Raw genomic sequence first — 18,706 nt, forward strand, 5'->3', positions numbered from 1 at the left:
CTCCATGGAGTGTAGAGGAAAAATCAGCACCATTAGCCTGATTCTCTTCACTCCTAATCCCCAAAAAGATAGTGCTTTCCCCCCACTCCTCCAACAGACCCCATGTCTGGCCTCCTATGAATGGTTTGGTACAGTCAATGTGGATTCAGGAAGTGGAGTAAATAAAGGAAAGAGCAATGTGAAGTTCAGAAGTTTGGGCTAGAATATTGGCATCCACCACCTTTCAGTTGTATGTTCTTTCAGAAGACGGTTTCTCCTGTGTCTTGGATGTTCTGTCTCTGGAAAGAAAATTGATCTGTGTCTTGGGAGGATAAAGTGCCATCATGTATGTAAAGTTCTAGGTGAGCGTTAAAGTAGTGTGTGAGTGTTGGATGCCGGGCGTTTTTATTGTTGCAGGCCATCTTACCTGTTGTTTTCATTCCTATGAAGCCAATAGGGAATGAAAATGGGCCAGAATCCCAGACATCTGGCATCATTTCTCCATCATGTGAACTAAACAACCAGCAGGGACTAATTAAGACAGCATGGACATATGTGTTCACATTACTTCCATGTTTCTGAATTAATACAAGGCTGAGTGTGAATTCCCATCACTCCATCAGCTGGTGTGACACCCCCAAGCATATTTATGTACACACTATACACACACACACACACACACACACACACACACACACACACACACACGCACACATGCATGCACGCACACAATCATGTACAAACTCAACTTTGTCTGAAGTTGGTTCAATGGAGAACATAGATCAGTGATGCTCAGTTTTTCTGCACATCAGTATCACTTGAGGAGCTTTTGCAAATACTGATGTCCAGCCTTGCCTCAGACCAATCAGATGAACTTGTCTGCAGGGATGGTCAAAGCATGTGTGTTTTTTAACAGCATTACAAACCATTCTCAGACCTGGAATCTGAGAATGTCGAAGTCGGAAGGAGGCTTAGAAATCTTCTGATCAAGTGGCATCCTTTTCCTAATAAGGAAATTTAGATCCAGAAAACTTAAGCCACCAACCCCATGTCAAAACCTGCATCTCTTCACTTCATGTTCAAATCTTTTCTTCCCCAGAGCTTCCTCCCTCTGCAAAAATGTAAGACAGTAGATTTTCTGCTTGAAATTGTCAATGGCATTTGCCTCCATGAATCCCTCACAGCATCTAGGGTAGCAACTCTCAGGCATGACCTCAGATTAGAATCACTTAAGCAGCTTTGGAAATGCCCATGTTTGAATCTCAACCCAGACACATTAAATCAGAATCCCTGAGGGTGGGGCCCAGGTGGCAGTGTTTTGTTTTGTTTTGTTTTTTCAAACTCCTGGGTGATTCCTTTGACCAGCCAAGATTAAAAACTATTCATGCTGGGGGAGGGTGGTCATTTTTTGTTCCCCTTCTAAGTATAGATATTGATTTCTTAAATAGGAGTTACATAAAGGAAAAATTCCCTGGGCATTCCATTTTGAAGTACATTTTATACATATATTCTCTGTTCTTTAAGAGGAAAAAAGCAACTTGTTTTCTTTTTATAGAGCAAATGGCATGTCCTTTTGTTAAGTCACTGAATTCCAGCATCTTTGTAATTTAGTTTGCCTTTCTACTGTTGTATCAATACAAAATCAAAGATCTGTTAAAATTCTGAAAAGACCTCAGCATCAGGCAAAGAAAATTAAAATGTAGCCTGTTGAGTGTAAACTGGTTTAGCGCCAGGATTTATGCTGTCATCCAAAAATTATCCCTCTGAGCAGAGGTCCCTCTGACCCTTTGTGACCAGCTGCAGAGCAGGAATAAAAAGGCATTTGCCAGGAAGGTGTGGCTAGAATTGTTAGTGTGCCAGAAATGGACCGCCTGTTTCCAGAAACCCGCTGAGCCCTGGTGAAGATCACAGCATGGCTTGTGGCCATCCCCTCCCCACCTCCCCTTGCCCTGGCTCTCTGGGCTCCAGAGGAATTGGCCAGAAATATGGAGCCTCCAGATGCCATCCTCTGGCTCAACTCTTGTCTCACCAGGGAGAGTCTCAACTAGCCTCAGTAAAGAAGGTTAGTCTCCTCCTCACTTCAGCCTGCACTGAAGGATGAGGCTGAATGGCTGGGCATCTCCCTAGGAGCTTGGCTTCTTTGCATTTTTCAGAACACAAATCGCAGGGTTAAACGTTAAACCCTCTTTAGTAATGCTCCAAACAACTCAGAAACAAACGTTGAGGACAGACGCTTTTTCCATCAATTGCATAATGTGGTCCCAGCTTATTTAATTCATACTCTCTCATTTCCCACTGTGCCCACCCTGGTCAGGTTCACCTCTTCCCTCTGTCTCTCTGTTTCTCTTTTTTTTCTTACTAATTTTTATTGGAATATAGTTGCTTTACAATGTTATGTTAGTCTCTGCTGTACAGCAAAGTGAATCAGCTATGTTGTTGTTCAGTTGCTGAGTCGTGTCCAACTCTTTGTGACTCCATGGACTGCAGCACTCCAGGCTTCCCTGTCCTTCACCATCTCCCGGAGCTTGCTCAAACTCATGTCCACTGAGTCAGTGATGCCATCCAAGCATCTCATCCTCTGTTCCCTTCTCCTCCTGCCTTCAATCTTTTCCAGCATCAGGGTCTTTTCAGATTCTCCTTAGTTATCTATTTCATGCATAATAGTGTTTGCATGTCTCAAGCGTAACATTCTCTCCTGCATGCTAGTTGTCACCTCTGCCTTCCCAAGTGTCATTCCCTCAACCTATCGGCAGCCTCACACTCTGCCCCAAACCACTCCTCTTTTGTATCCCTGTCCTCACCAACCAGGATTGCATCCAAGCTGTTTGCTTAGTATCTGACTGCATGCACGTTACTTAACCTAACTCTGCCTCTGTTTCTTCATCTGTGACATGGGCATAATAATAGTACCTGCCTCCAGGGGCTGCTGTAAAAGACTGTAGGAGTTAAATGTATCCGCAGGAGTCCCCAGCACATAGCAAGCACCCAACAAATACTAGCTCTTGGTTGTTAACCAAGGTCGGTTCACCAATTTTATTTTCCCTCATTTGCAAGAACTATACTTCTTCCAACATTCCAACACTGACTTTTACAAATGGTTATTCACATTAAAATCTAAAGGAGAAAACATTTTCTCTTTCTTTTGGTTTTCCCTCCCCCCTCCAACCCCTGCCCCATCCTGTTTCATCCCATCTCAGAGAAAGCAGGAGATAAAATATCTTCAGCACAAATAACTCTATTTCATGTTAGTGAGAAAGTCTGAAAATAACTTGAGCTAGTAGCAATTTGAACAAGGATGTTTATATGGCTATATTCCTCAGTGTTGAGATGAAAATTCTTTTTTTAACTGAAGTATAATTGATATATAACATTGTATTAGTATCAGGTGTACAATTTAATGATTCAATATTTGTATATATTGTAAAGTGATCACCACAATTAGTCTAGTTACCATCCATCACCCCACAGTTAAAATTTGTTTTTCTTGTACTGAGAACTTGTTAAATGTACTCTCTTAGCAACTTTCAAAAATGTACCAGGCTGTTATTAACTGTAGTTACCATGCTATACATTACACCCTCAGGGAGTTATTTTATAACTATAAATTTGTATATTTTGATCACCTTTACCCATTTGCCTACCATCACCCTACATGAGTTTGAGCAAACTCAAGAAGATAGTGAAGAACAGGGAAGCCTGGTGTCCTGCAGTTCATGGGATCACAAAGAGTCAGACACAACTTAGCAAGTGAACAACAACAACCCCAGGTGAAAATTCTAAACACATGTCCTCATGCAGGTAACTGCTTCCCATGATGTTGGCACTGGGCTAACAGATAACCAGGTTATTAGAAAATTACTATATTGTTGTTACATCTCAGAGAATATAATCTGACCTGCATTAGAGCCAAATCCATGTAATAAGAAGTATAATAACAGAGGACGAATGCATGTGCATATATGTGTATAAAATTAAGCTTTCATTGCAGTGTACCTTCGAAAAAGTTGTCACCAATTTTTTTTCTTACTCATGAAAATGGGTATAAGTGGTATAAATAAGATTATTTATACTCATCCCTGGTGGCTCAGATGGTAAAGAATCTGCTTGCAATTCGGGAGACCCAGGTTCATTTCCTGGATCAGGAAGATCCCCTAGAGAAAGGAATGGCAATCCACCCCAGTACTCTTGCCTGGAGAATTCCATGGACAGAGGCTACAGTCCATGGCATTGCAAAGAGTCAGACGTGACCAAGTGTCTTACTAAATACTTAGGAAGACAACACTTACTGAATAAGTTTATAGGGCATTCTTAATCAATCTGAGAAATACATACAATTCAAAACATAGAAACTATAATGATCCTCAAGCGGTTACTTCAGGAAAGGGAAGTAACCAGAGTTCTATCATCATCTAATACTATGCTAAACATTTTTTTTGGTCACAACTCATGGCGTATGGCATCTTATTAATAGTTCTCCCACCAGGGATTGAACTCACACCTCTTGCATTGGAAGTGCAAGACTTAGCCACTGAGCTGCCAGGGAAGTCACTGTCCTAAGCATTTTACATGGGACATTTTTTCACCTGAAAACTCTTCTAAAAATAGATATTATGCCCATTGTAAATATGAGGTTCAGTTGGGAAAGTTACTTGACCAAAGTTGCAGTTAGAAGGGTGACAAGTCTGTGTTCAAAACAAGATCTGTGTGATTTGAAGTTTGCAACCTTCCCACTAAATACTAATTACTATATTTAAGACAGCTTACAACCAGGGAACAGTGACTTGCCCAAGGACTGGGTAGGCATTGTTAAATGTCAGTTATAATAGTTCTGCTTCAGATTCCTGTAGTGCATCTTTTCTTCAGAACTCTGAAAATGGTCAACAATTTATTCTCACAACAGATCCTTGAAGCCAGGAGGAATAAGTGTTCTTTTACCAGATGTGGAATCTGGAAGAACAAAGAGATGCTGCAGTTTGCTCAAGGCCATAGAGTTAGCAGCAAAAAAAAAAAAATTAAAATTGAGGTCCTCAGATCCCTAACCCAATACTTATCCCCATTAAAAATGGCTACCTCTCATGAAGCTTTCATTAGGCAAATTTCTGTAAATAATAAATTGTGTGTGTATGTGTGTGTGTGCACGCAAAAATAATAATAATAATAATAGCAGCTACCTTTGTTGAATACCTGCCATGTGCTGAGTTCTTCCTGTGTTACCTCTACTGCTCATGACCCTATAAAAATTGAGATGGTGTAACTGACTTGCTGTCCATCCTATAGTAATGTGATAAATTTAATATATTCAAATCAGGCTTTTCTAGCTTGAAAGTCCAGATTTTTCCACTAAGCCACATCAATATGAGTATGAAATGCCATTCCCAGGTCCCGGGCAGAAGATAGGTGATATTCAGTGCTACAAAGTTCTACTCTAATAAATGAATTATGGTAGTACTTTAGGTTGGGCTTCCCAAGTAGCTCAGCTGGTAACAAATCTGCTTGCAATGCAGGAGACCCTGGTTCAATTCCTGGGTTGGGAAGTTCCCCTGGAGAAGGAATAGGCTACCCACTCCAGTATTCTTGGGCTTCCCTGGTGACTCAGAGGATAAAGAATTCACCTGCAATGTGGAAGACCTGGGTTTGATCCCTGAGTCTGGAAGATCCCCTGGAAGACCCCCTGGTATGGCAAACCACTCCAGTATTCTAGCCTGGAGACTCCCCATGGACAGAGGAGCCTGGTGGGCTATATAGTCCATGGGGTCACAAAAAGTTGGATGAGACTAAGCACAGTATAGCACTTTAGGTTATTGTAGAAATTAAATGAATAAATTTTTATATAAAACACCCTAGACCAGTACTGGTATCAAGTAAGAGTTTAATAGGTGATGATAGTGTGACATCTCGCCTTAGACTGGATTCCACCCAAACAGCTGCATACATGGCTCCTTGAACTAAAAGAGCCAACCTTCTCTTCTTCCTCAGGTATGACTTTTCTTCTGTTATATATTGGCTCAGCAAAAAGTTAATTCCTTTTTTCCCATAAGATGTTTGGTCAACCCAATATAATCCATCCAAAACACTTAAACACAATTACTAAACAAAGTGATTCAATGCTGAGTTAAACTCAGGGAATGATTCATGCATGAGACTTAGTCCTTGCCCTTCATCCCAAGTTTCAGCATAGTTGGAAAGGTTCACATAAAATAATAATAACTTTGGAATTATTGAAATAGTTTTATCGAGCACCTTGCACATAGTAGATGTGCAGAACTATTTGTGAAATGAATGTGCTAAATTATCAACACAGACTAAGACGTCAGAGAGGGAGGAGGAGGGTTGAATTGATGTTGTCCCAGAAAGCAGGAAAGGAATTTGCAGGAGTAAGTGATTGGAGAAGATGCAGAAAACTGGATTTGGCCATTAACTGATTTGCCGAAAAAGTCCAAGAGCGTAGATAAAAGCAAGGCAGTGTGACATCTGTATTTCGGGAGGGGCTCTTACTTCGGGTCCCATTAGCCTTACAGCCTCAGGCTGTAATCTGATTCCAACAACTGTTCTGCAATGGAAAACCATCTCATTACTGGGAGCATGTAAATGACCTGCAGCAGGTTTCAGAGCTATTCCTTTAAAAATTCTCTTCTTCACCTCTGTCCATAAACTCTCCAAGTAAGATGACCATTTGAGTTGCTGCTATTTCCAGGTTTTATTGCTCAGCCATAAAAGCTGTCATGATATAGAACACTAAAATGACTGTGGCCCATGTGTGGTAATTACATTTCATTAAAATTCCTAGTATGCTTGCCACTAAGGAGATTTTCAAAGCCTTTAGCTAATTACTCTATCTAATAGGGTCTATGACTTGTTCAGAGAGTCCATGGTACAGGAAATAATTGGCATTTTTGTCAGTGACTCCTGTATTATGCAAGAATGTATATATATGTAGTGTTTTGGGGTATATGTGTATGCATATGTGTATATATGTGCATGCATGTATGTATGTATGTTTGATTTTGTATGATATGTCATCTGTGCCAACGACCATGCCAGACCTTAGATGGGGTTAAATTCAACTCTTCAGGAAAGAAACACACTTTTTTTTCATTTTTGTCCCATAAGAAATCAACAAGGAATTTGGATAATGGCAAAATGCAGGTTGTAATCCAAATAGGATAAGTCACTAAAAGTTCTACCTGTATTTTTGCGTTCTACAGGAATCTACTTGTCCCCTCAGCTTTTCCAGGGCAAAAAAAGAAAATTTTTTAATGCATTGTGGTTATAAAACTAAGGAAGGTTTTCAGTACAGTTGTGTGTTTTACAAATTAGTGTTTGCACTGAAGTTGATATAAATTGGAACACAGAAAGACATAAAGCCATCATTTTTTCAAGAATAAAGAGAGCCACATTTTTCTGTCTGATAAAAAATAGAGCATTTCTTAAATTAAGTTTCTGCTTGGCTGTGAGTTGAATCCACTGATGTCTTCTTTTGCTACTACAAACATTAAGTAATCAACACTTGGTTTTTGAATGCATGAGGTAGCATTTCAGGTGGGTGGATGTGTGTTAAACCACTTGGATTTAAGACAGATACATGATATAAATACTCAAGCACCACTGATTCCCAAACATTTTAGAGCTATGAAATATTATTTATCGTAGACAGTTTTCATGAGCAAGAATTTTATTTTTTTATTTTTGACTGCACTAGGGCTTTGTTGCTGCGTATGGGCTTTCTCCAGTTGAAGAGCGCGGGGGCTGCTCTTCATTGTGGTGCACAGGCTTCTCGTTATGGTGGCTTCGCTTGCTGTGGAGCCCAGGCCCCAGGAACATGGGCTCAGTAATTGCGGTTGAAAGGCTTAGTTGCTCCTGGGCATGTGGAATCTTCCCACACCAGGGCATTGGCAGGGGGATTCTTAACCTCTAGACCACCAGAGCAGCCCTCAGAGAACTCTTCTGAGAGTTTCCTGGCACCTCCTCAAGCCAATTGGACATATCTAGGAGTGCAGTGCAGCAAACCCACGCCTAGAAAGCACCGATCTCCATGTTAAAAAAAAAAAAAAAAACTGCATAGCATCAGCTCCATGCGGTTTTCAGCTAAGAATGTGTGAAGATTGTCGTTTATCAACTAACGGTTCTGGTTAGGGTTAGGGTAAGGGTTAGGGTTGGCTTCCCTGGTGACTCAGTGGTAAAGAATCCACCTGCCAATGCAGAAGACTTGCGTTCAATCCCTGGAGTGGGAAGATCCCCTGGAGAAGGAAATGGCAACCCACTCCAGTCTTCTTGCCTGGGAAATCCCATGGACAGAGGAGCCTGGCGGGCTACAGCCCATGGGGTCGCAATGAGTCAGACATGACTTAGTGACTGAACAACAACAAAAGCTTAGGGTTAGGAGAGAGTGAGGAGAACTGGTTACTCATAAAGCACATAGTTCTGCCATTGTAGATGAGCCGGGAGTGTCCATCTATAAAACTGGAGCCATTTTCTAACCAGGTCACATCAGTACATTTCTACACACAAATTTCTTTTTATGTTCACACTCAAAAATATGCACATCCCTCTCAAAGGCCATCCATCCGAGCTCCTTAGACCTAAAAGTATACCTTCTGCCCTCCTGTGGGATCCCACTGCAAAGAGGTCCAGTAACCAGTTGTGAATCTAAAGCAGTGGTCCTTAACCCAGCTTCACATTACAATCACCAGGGAAGCTTTGGAAAAATCCCAGTGTCCAGCCAAGATGAGAGCCACTGATCAGATATATTCATAACTCCCATGTGCCTTATCAATTTGAATTCATATTTGGGTTTTTTTGTTTGATTCGAGTTAAATCATCTCTAATTTAGTTAGTCCTAGATTATTCTTGACTTCTTGCCTTTTCTTGGTTTTGTAAATAGGTAGTTACTTGCCTTGTCTCTTGAGCTCCTGCTTCTCTGGACAGAGATTTACATTCAAAACATTCTGGCCAAACCACTAAAGAAGGTTGTTAGCTGGTGTGTCTTAAAATAGTTTAATTCAACAGCACAGAGTGTATAGGGGCTAAAGTGAAATTACAGAACACGTTCTAGATCACAGGGATTTGGGAGCTCTATGATAGGGCTTCCCAGGTAGCACTAGTGATAAAGAACTTGCCTGCCAATGCGGGAGACAAAAAACTCGGGTTCCACGCCTGGGTTGGGAAGATCCCCTGGAGGAGGACATGGCAACTCACTCTACTGTTCTTGCCTGGAGAATCCCATGGACAGAGGAGCTTGGTGGGCTACAGTCAAACACAACTGAAGGATTTAGCACGCACAGGTAGAAGCACAAAGGCTGCTATGATAATTCAACAGCTGAAGGCATGTATGTGCTCTGTCGCTTCGCTGTGTCTGACTCTTTTCGACCGTCTGGACTGTAGCCCGCCAGGCTCCACTGTCCATGGGATTTTACAGGTGAGAATACTGGAGTGGGTTGCCATTCCCTTCTCCAGGGGGATCTTCCTGACCCAGGGATCGAACCTGCATTTCTTCTGTCTCCTGCATTGACTGGCGAATTCTTTATTGCTAGTGCCATCTGGGAAAGCATGAGACTTCCGTTAAGAGAAAGTAAACTGTGGCTCAGCATCATGGTCCATTGTGAAGGGTTGCACACCGTTTTGTACACTAGTGTCAGTGCCAAACTTTACCTTGCATCAAAATAGTCCTCAAAGATACAGGTATAGCAAGGGGATATGTGAGATCATTTCACAGAAGGCCTGAAAAAACATCTTTTATCTAATCACTTTTCATTTATTTTCATGTATATTTGAAAATATAAAACTGGTGCAACAAACACATAATTTTACAAGTATTATGGCTTTGGCCACAGTTTAGAAATATACCCATTTACAGAAAAGGGGCTTCCTTGGTGGCTCAGATGGTGAAGAAGCCGCCTGCAGTACAGGAGTGCATGCGCAGTCGCTTTAGTCACGTCTGACTCTTTAGACCCAGGTTGAATCCCTGGGCCGGGAAGATTCCCCTGGAGAAGGGAATGGCTACCCACTCCAGTGTTCTTGCTTAGAGAATTCCATAGACAGAGGAGCCTGGTGGGCTACGGTCCATAGGGTAGCAAAGAGTCAGATGTGACTGAGCAACTAACTCTTCACTTGAAGAAAAAAAGTATCAATAAAAAATTGTACACAGGTGATACTCATATATGGATATGGGGAAAAAAACACAAAAGTTTGATAACTCTATATTGTTCCATGTTTAACAACCATGATCAACTTAAAATGAATGTCATTATTCTTCCCATTTGCCAGATTAATGTTTTAGGGAGAGAAAAGGGAAAATAAAGAGGAAGATTATCAGATGTTTAAGTCAGTTATAGAGGATCCCATGAAATAACCCCCAGGCAAAGTGCTATTATTTCAGCCAGGTTTGATACCCATAAAATGGGGGCGGGGGGCACTGAGACGTGATGCTGTGTCATATTCATCCAGAGTTAAGCCAGAAATTTCTGTAGCTATATATATATATATATTTGGCCTCTCTGTGCAGCTTGCAGAATCTTAGTTCCCCCACTGGATATCAAACCCATGTCCCCTGCATTGGAAGCACAGAGTCTTAACCCCTAGACCACCAGGGAGGTCCCACCTCTGTAGCTGTCTTAATAGAAAGCTCAAACTAGAAAACCCAGTGCCAAGGGAACCATCTTACACTGTTGGTGGAATGCAAACTGGTACAGCCACTATGGAGAATAGTGTTTAGATTCCTGAAAAAACTGGAAGTAGAACTGCCATACAACCCAGCCATCCCAATGCTAGGCATACACATCAAGGAAACCAGAACTGAAAGAGACACATGTACCCCAATGTTCATTGCAGCACTATTTACAGTAATAGCTAGGACATGGAAGCAACCTAAATGTCCGTCAGCAAACAAATGAATAAGGAAGTTGTGGTACATATACACAATGGAATATTACTCAGCTATTAAAAAAGGACGCATTTTGAGTCAGTTCTAGTGAGGTGGATAAATCTGGAGCCTATTATACAGTGTGAAGTAAGTCAGAAAGAGATACACCAATACAGTGTACTAACACATATATATGGAATTTAGAAACACGGTAACGATGACCCTGTAGGCAAAGCAGCAAAAGAGACACAGACGTAAAGAACAGGCTTTTGGGCTATGTGGCAGAGGCAAGGGTGGGATGATTTGAGAGAATAGCATGGTAACATGTATATTACCATGTGTAAAATAGATGACCAGTGCAAGTTCAATGCATGAAGCAGGGCACTCAAAACTGGTGCTCTGAGATAGGGGATAGGGTGGCGGGGGAGGAAGGAGAGGAGTTCAGGATGGGGGACACATGTGCACCTGTGGCTGATTCATGTGAGTGTATGGCAAAAATCACCACAATATTGTAAAGTAATTAGCCTCCAATTAAAATAAATTAATTAAAAAAAACACCAGTAGCAGCTCCCCATGCGTGTCCCTTGAGGAAGTGAACCCTGCCTCTTTAGCGAGCAGCTTGTTCAGCCAAGTGTGCACTGTTTGTAGAGGATAAGAAGTCACAGAGGAAGCCCGGTTCATCTGCTTATGTCTATGTGTGTGGGCATGTTAGTCGCTCAGTCGTGTCCGACTCTTTGCCACCTCATGGTCTGTAGCCTGCCAGGCTCCTCTGTCCATGGGATTTCCCAGGCAACAATACTGGAATGCGTTGCCATTCCCTTCTCCAGGGGATCTTCCTGATGTAGGGATCGAACCCAAGTCTCCTGCATTGCAGGCAGATTCTTTACTGCCTGAGCTACCAGAGAAGCAAATGTTCTTGTCTGGCGTGTATGAAATTTGGCTCACCCCCGTGATGGACTCAGGTTAAATTCATTTCTGTCTTCCTCATATGCCACTCTTACTGGCCTCGAATTAGAAATTCAAGGGCAGAGAACAAAGCAGCCAAGTTTGTTTTTCCAGAAAAAAGACGGGGCTGGTGAAAACAGCCCCGACAGCTGTGTGCTGTGGCTTGGTGAGTTAAGTAAGGGCTTTTCCATGTTTCATTCAAGACTCTTGTTTAGTCTGGATGCTGAGGATTTATGTATCAGTTCTTGGCTCTGGTGTCATTGAGGTAGTTCTGATTTCCTGTGATTTCGTGGTCATCTGTATTCGCCTGCAGTGAAGGAAATAACTAACAGAACAGGAGTCAACTTATTCCAGGGTCACTTGAAAGCTGGCCTTTTTTCATGTGCTCTTTTTAACGGCGTTGCCAGGGTTCTAAAAACAAAAGCAGCAGTCCTTAATCAGAAACACCTGATGTGGGTGGGTAACTGGCTGTCACGTTGGCTCTTGCAGAAGTGGCAGTGCGTCGAGGACACGTCTGGCAAGCTTCGGATTCACAAGTGCAAGGGCTCTGGTGACCTGCTCGCCGTCCGACAGAGCACGCGGCCCCTCTTTCGTGGCTTCCACAACAAGGACAAAGAGTGCAGTTGTGGCGATTCCGGGTATCGGGCCAGCAGGAGCCAGAGAAAGAATCAGAGGCAGTTCCTGCGGAACCAGGGGACCCCAAGTAAGCCGTCGCCTGTGACCCTCTCGGTGGCAGGCTTGGGCTTTCAGGCATGACCGTTAGAAAGGCAAACAAGCCTTGATCCATCTACATATTAAATATCATCAATGCATAGGTTTGGGGCTAAAAGCAAATAGTTGTTCTGTTTAAAATATGAAGGCTGAGGTCATTTGAAATTTTGCTTTGTGAATATTAAGCTTAGAATGAAAATATACTCTGTAAAAGCGGCAGACACAAAACATATGTACACTTAAAAAAGAAAATGAAAATCCAAAGTTTCAGCTAGAAGATGAGTAATATTATAAGTCGCTAAAGAATATATGTCATGAGATTATTTATGTATATGTGCATGTCCCTGATAACTCAGTTGGTAAAGAATCCACCTGCAATGCAAAAGACTCCGGTTCAATTCCTGGGTCGGGAAGATCCGCTGGAGAAGGGATAGGCTACCCACTCCAGTATTCTTGAGCTTCCCTTGTGGCTCAGCTGGTAAAGAATCTGCCTGCAATGTAGGAGACCTGGGTTCAATCCCTGGGTTGGGAAGACCCCCTGGAGAAGGGAATGGTTACCCACTCCAGTAGTCTGGCCTGGAGAATTCCATGAACTGCATAGTCCATGGGGTCACAAAGAGTCGAACACAACTGAGGAACTTTCACTTTCACTATAAAACATTAAATTTAACATGGTACAATGGGAGGCATAGTTATTTTAATAATTTGTTTTCCTGAGTAATGAGGACCCAGATATTCATTGCATTCTTCTGTTTTACATCTACTGCAGATCAGAACAACTGAATAGTAAGAAAACATAGATTCTATACTACTAGGAGTTTCTCAGACTTGTATACATCTTTTTCTGGGAATGATAATGTTATCTGGCTTTCTTTGTGTACTGGAAGAAAAAATTCATTAGAGTCATTATTAAAAATTGTTTCAGGGCTTATGCATTTAACTAATAAGAGAAACATGCATGCTTTTTTTTAAAAGGCTTGTCTGTTTTAGGACAGTATATTTTTCTAATTCCTCTCATTGACTTGTAGGGTCTAATTAGTCGAATTCAGTATGAAAAGCACTGCCTAGCATTTTTATAAAAACTCTTTTATCAGGCAGCTATCAGATTCCTATGAAGCGGCACCTTCCCTAAAAGAATGAGAGTCTAGTGCCATCTAGTGGCTTAGTATGAAAAGTGACATTTCCGTGATAATGCCTTTATGTACTGATTTTGAAAAGCAAAATAGATTCACTTCTGAACCAAGAAATCAAATCATTGACTAGAATAACGGGAGCCCTCAGAACAGACTTTTTAAACCCGGACTCCACAGGTGAACTTTATAGGATCATGAGCCCTCTAAAATTTTATCCAAAATTTTGAGTATATTCTTTGTGTATATATGCACGTTTCTGGATGCAAAACTTTAAAGGAATCTATAACCCCAAAGGCTGAAAATCATTGACTTTGGAGATTGAAAGAAAATGCCAGGTTTAATAATTCATACCAAGATTTCGAATGGGAAAATGACAAAGGAGAGGACCCAGACCCTCACCCTTAACAGAAACCACCCCCAATGTCCAGCTTGAAGGTGGAGGCAGCCTCTTCTCTCCCAAGAACTTCAGTGTCACTCCCCAGGCACTGACCATAAAGCACGCTGATTTTTCCGTGTTGCACACAAGCTGGAGAAGTCTAGGGCCATTCTTTCGAGCTGTGTGGGGAACAGGGGTTGGATGCTCCTCTTTTCGTCTCGGTGGAATTCGTGAGCACTCTCAGTGAGCCATCTCAGAGGCATGCCTCTCAGAGCATCATCCTGCAGAGAGCTAGATGGTTCTCATTCTGCAGCCTATGTGCGCCTTTTCTTCCTACCTTAGCAGCAGGGTCGACCAATCAGAGCACTGAGCGCGCCCCACAGAGCCCGTGCATCTGATCAGCAGGAGCCCATGTTTGCACGTTAAAACTCTTACCTAGCCCACCATGAGTTTTGACAGTGGTCTATGTGGACCAGAAAGCATACTGGCCTCCCCCTGGCATTATTCTCCATCTGCCAGGTATTTAGTCCATTGGCTGATGAAAGCATTTGCAAAGTTCAATTTTTCTTAGAGCAATCTTTTATTATTTGTGCATATAGAAGGTGTCTGGAACGTTTGAAAGTGAAAGTATTAGTCAATCAGTCGCGTCCAATTCTTTGCGACCCCATGGAGCCCGCCAGGCTCCTCTGTCCATGAAATTTCCCAGGCAAGAATAATGGAATGGGTTGCCATTCCCTTCTCCAGGTGATCTTTCCAACCTAGGGATCCAACCCAGGTCTCCCACATTGCAGGCAGATTCTTCATTATCTGAGCCATTTACCTTTCGAAAAGGCAGCCCAGTCAAAAGGGGGCGACTCTGTCATCTTTAGAATCTGATAGTTTATAGTCCAAGCTTCCACAACTGTTGGCTGCATCACCTTGCAAAAGATACGTAGCATTTCAAACTTCAGATTTCTCATCATAATATAGAGATGATACACCAAATTTATGAGCCTGTTTTGACAATCTGATCATTTTTTTTGTTTAATGTGAGGATTTATTATCATAATACCTGTCTTTCATGATTGTGCATTAGAAATATGTACGTGGGAAATGGTCTTCCCTGGTGGCGCTAGTGGCAAAAACCTGCCTGCCATTGCAGGAGACATAAGAGATGTGGGTTCAATCCCTGGGTCGGGAAGATCCCCTGGAGAAGGAAATGGCAACCTACTCCAGTATTCTTGCCTGGAAAACCCCATGGACAGAGGAACCTGGTGGCTATAGTCCACGGGGTCACACACAGTTGGACACGACTAAATCAACTTAGCAGGCATGCATGAAGGAAATAATAGCAAAAGCTTATTAAATTATAGTCATTACTATTATTTATAGTTTTATCCAACCTGCCTCATAGTTCACATTGAATACAATGTATTGGGTTGACCAAAAATTCGTTCAGATTTTCCATACCATCTTACAGAAAAATCTGAACAAATTTTTAGCCAACCCAATATAAGTTCCCCTGGAGAAGGAAATGGCAACCCACTCCAGTATTCTTGCCTGGAGAATTCCATGGACAGTGGAGCCTGGTGGGCTATAGTCCATGGGGTCGTAAAGAGTCAGACACAGCTGAGCAACTAACACAATAGAAGTTCACAGCCTACCATAAGCAGAAAGTCCTAGAGATCACCTTGACCTACTCCCTCACTTGAGGGATGAAGGGCCTAAGGTCCAGAAAAACACCATCCAGCTCACCACCCTGCGCTGTTCAAGCCTGGACCAGAGCCTGCCTCTTCCCTTGTGAATTCCCTCGGGCCAGCCGGCAAGGCCGTGTGTGTTGCTCACCTCGCTCAAAATGTTCCCCAAGCCTGGCGATCATTTTTGTCCCTGCTAAACTACACCTGGACATCCATGTTAACTTGTCTTCCCTTATTTCCAGAGTACAAGCCCAGATTTGTCCATACCCGGCAGACACGTTCCTTGTCCGTCGAATTTGAAGGCGAAATATATGACATAAACCTGGAAGAAGAAGAATTGCAGGTCTTGCGGCCAAGACGCATTGCCAAGCGTCATGATGAAGGCCGCCAGGCAACCAGCGGTGGTGATGGGGACACAATGCTGGCGGACAGTGGCAATGGTGTGGGCCTGCCCACCACCGTCCGTGTGACGCACAAGTAAGAAGGCTTTGTGGTGCCGGGGGTTGAGCTCAAAGCCATCCCTCCATATCGTCACGATTTTTTCCCATTGCAAAAAGTAATATCACTCAGCAGGGCAGTGTCCAAGTGCTGGCCCAGGTGATAACTGAGGGTTAAGAATCAAGAAGGGGGCTTCCCAGGAGACCCAGTGGTAAAGAATTCGCCTACGGTGCAGAAGATGAAGGAGACGAGAGTTCGATCCCTGGGTTGGGAAGATCCTCTGGAAGAGGAAATGGCAACCCATTCCAACAGTCTTGCCTGGAAAATCTCATGGACAGAGGAGCCTGGTGGGCTATAGTCCCTGGGGTTGCAAAGAGTCTGGCACGACTGGGTGAGAAGCAACAGGAGTCCAGAGTGTCATCGATTTGGACACTTTGTTTTGGGTCAGCATCACACGAAGGCTGATCAGCTGGGCCCTGAGACAGAGTGATGATGTCACGTCTTGACTTAGCAGGCATGGAGTTCTGCTCTGAAGCAGTTACCTTTGTGGGGTCTAGAAAACCCAGACTGCAGAGGTGCCCCGTGCTGCCTGGTCACCGTGGCTCAGAGCGCTTTATCCTCAGGACTTCAGAGATGAAATACAGCCCAAGGGAGGACTCTAGGTCCTAGAGAAGCTTCCAGAAAGATTGTGTAGCTTGGGGATGGATGTGAGATCAGAAACACCTGACCTGTCCAGATCCCAGAGAATCACAGAGATGGGGTAGGGTGGGGGAAATGACTCCTCCTCGGCTTTGACCGACTGCCCTGCTCAGTGCTTTCCAAAATCTGTGTGCGCTCTTGATAGAGAAGTCTTTTCTTTCCAAGTATATTAGCAATATCTTTGTTTTCTTTTCATTTCATCTTTAGGAAGGCAGGGTGCCATGAGGCCTGCAGGACTTTTATCTTTGGGACAAGGGTCTCCAGACACCTGTGATGGTTATGGTTGGAAACTGAAAGATTTAGACCCAGCTTGGTTTCTCTTTCAGGGTTGATAGACCCTGACCCCATCTCACCTGCTTTCCATCCCTGGGGCTGCTTCTTACTTCACATTGAAAGAGGCTCCTTAGTCAGGCTCTTTATAACAAAATGAGCTGGATGAATAAACCCCTTCTAACTCTGTTTTTCTTCAAGTCAGTCACTTCCATTACAGCTGTGAGAACCTCATTCTTTTCCTACAGTATTTGGTGGGGCTTTCAGAAGTGGAGTTTGGGGTGATGCTTGAATATTGCCTCTGACTTTGTGATGATGTCTCTCTGACACCATCCTCTGTCCCTGCCAGTTGCCAGGAAATAGTCCCACTTATCCTTGTTTATGGCTCAGCTCCAAATTAATGCTAGCATACAAGTTAAACATTTAGATAATGAAGTTCCCTCTGCTATTCCTAATTTTTTTTTAACTACTTGCCTTTTTTTAAGTGTTTTCCAAAGAGCCTCGGAACCAGCATTAGGTGCCTTTTAAAAATTTATTTGTTTTTTACTTTTTGGCCACGTGGCATATGGAATCTTAGTTCCCTGACCAGGGATCGGACCTCTGCCCCCTGCATTGGGAGTGCAGAGTCTTAACCACTGGACCACCAGGGAAGTCCCTCTAATGTTTTCTGATACTAGAATAGAAACCTATTTCTAATGTAGCTTGTTTTTGCAGGTGCTTTATTCTCCCAAATGATACAATCCATTGTGAGAGAGAACTTTATCAATCAGCCAGAGCCTGGAAGGACCACAAGGCCTTCATTGATAAAGAGGTGAGAGGTAGCCACGTGATTGGCAGGTGTATTCCAGTTGCAAACTCTGCTCACCAGCCCTGCTGTGTACGCTCATCCTTTTTTATAATTAGGTGAAAAACAGAACAAGGTGCTTGTCTTTCTCCAATGATACAGTGATAGTCCTGACAGAAAGCAAAATAGACAGCGAGAAAAGCCTGACCTCTTGAAATCTCTGTGAGCAAAATGATTCGATTATAAAAGAGTCAGCTGTTAATACTTATTATAACACATTGGATGATATACAGAGGTAGACCTAGTCTGTGCTCAGCTTGTTTCCAAACTATTATCTCAGATGAATAGCTATGACTATGGATCACGGAAAACAGAGTGGAAAGTTACCTCATATAGAAAATCTTGACCTTACGATGTCACTGTTGGTGTGTGTGTTTTCCAGATTGAAGCTTTGCAAGATAAAATTAAGAATTTGAGAGAAGTGAGAGGGCATCTGAAGAGAAGGAAACCTGAGGAGTGTGGCTGCAGTAAACAGAGGTGTGTGTGCGTGTCCCACCACAGAATCATCTTCAAAACACAAGCTACAGTGAAGCACATGAGGCTCACCTCTGTTTCACCAATAAAAAGTTTAATAAATTGAATTCCCTAATGTGTATTATAATGATCTAAACCATTTCAGTCAAATTAAATATGTCATAAACCCAAGTGGAAGGTTAAAAAAAAAAGTCCCCTTAAAACTGTTACATATAACAAAATAACTGCCTACTTTCCATTTTGCTTCCATTTTACAAATGAATTATTTGGTGAAATGCATGATTATCAAAACTCACTTTGTAA

At 42.6% G+C, this 18,706-nt stretch overlaps 1 protein-coding gene across 11 annotated transcripts in view; it reads left to right on the forward strand.

Annotated features, from left to right (window-relative positions):
* The window catches only part of SULF1 (sulfatase 1), a 183,328-nt gene that overhangs the window by 145,730 nt on the left and 18,892 nt on the right, over positions 1-18,706 (forward strand). For all 11 annotated transcript variants that reach the window (XM_061123444.1, XM_061123443.1, XM_061123447.1 and 8 more), the window contains 4 exons: positions 12,272-12,485; positions 15,921-16,155; positions 17,800-17,896; positions 18,312-18,406. In XM_061123444.1, the coding sequence (XP_060979427.1) occupies positions 12,272-12,485; positions 15,921-16,155; positions 17,800-17,896; positions 18,312-18,406 (641 nt within the window). The remainder of the gene's footprint in view (positions 1-12,271; positions 12,486-15,920; positions 16,156-17,799; positions 17,897-18,311; positions 18,407-18,706) is intronic.

This window comes from Dama dama, chromosome 21, assembly GCF_033118175.1.
Source record: "Dama dama isolate Ldn47 chromosome 21, ASM3311817v1, whole genome shotgun sequence".
Taxonomy (NCBI): domain Eukaryota; kingdom Metazoa; phylum Chordata; class Mammalia; order Artiodactyla; family Cervidae; genus Dama; species Dama dama.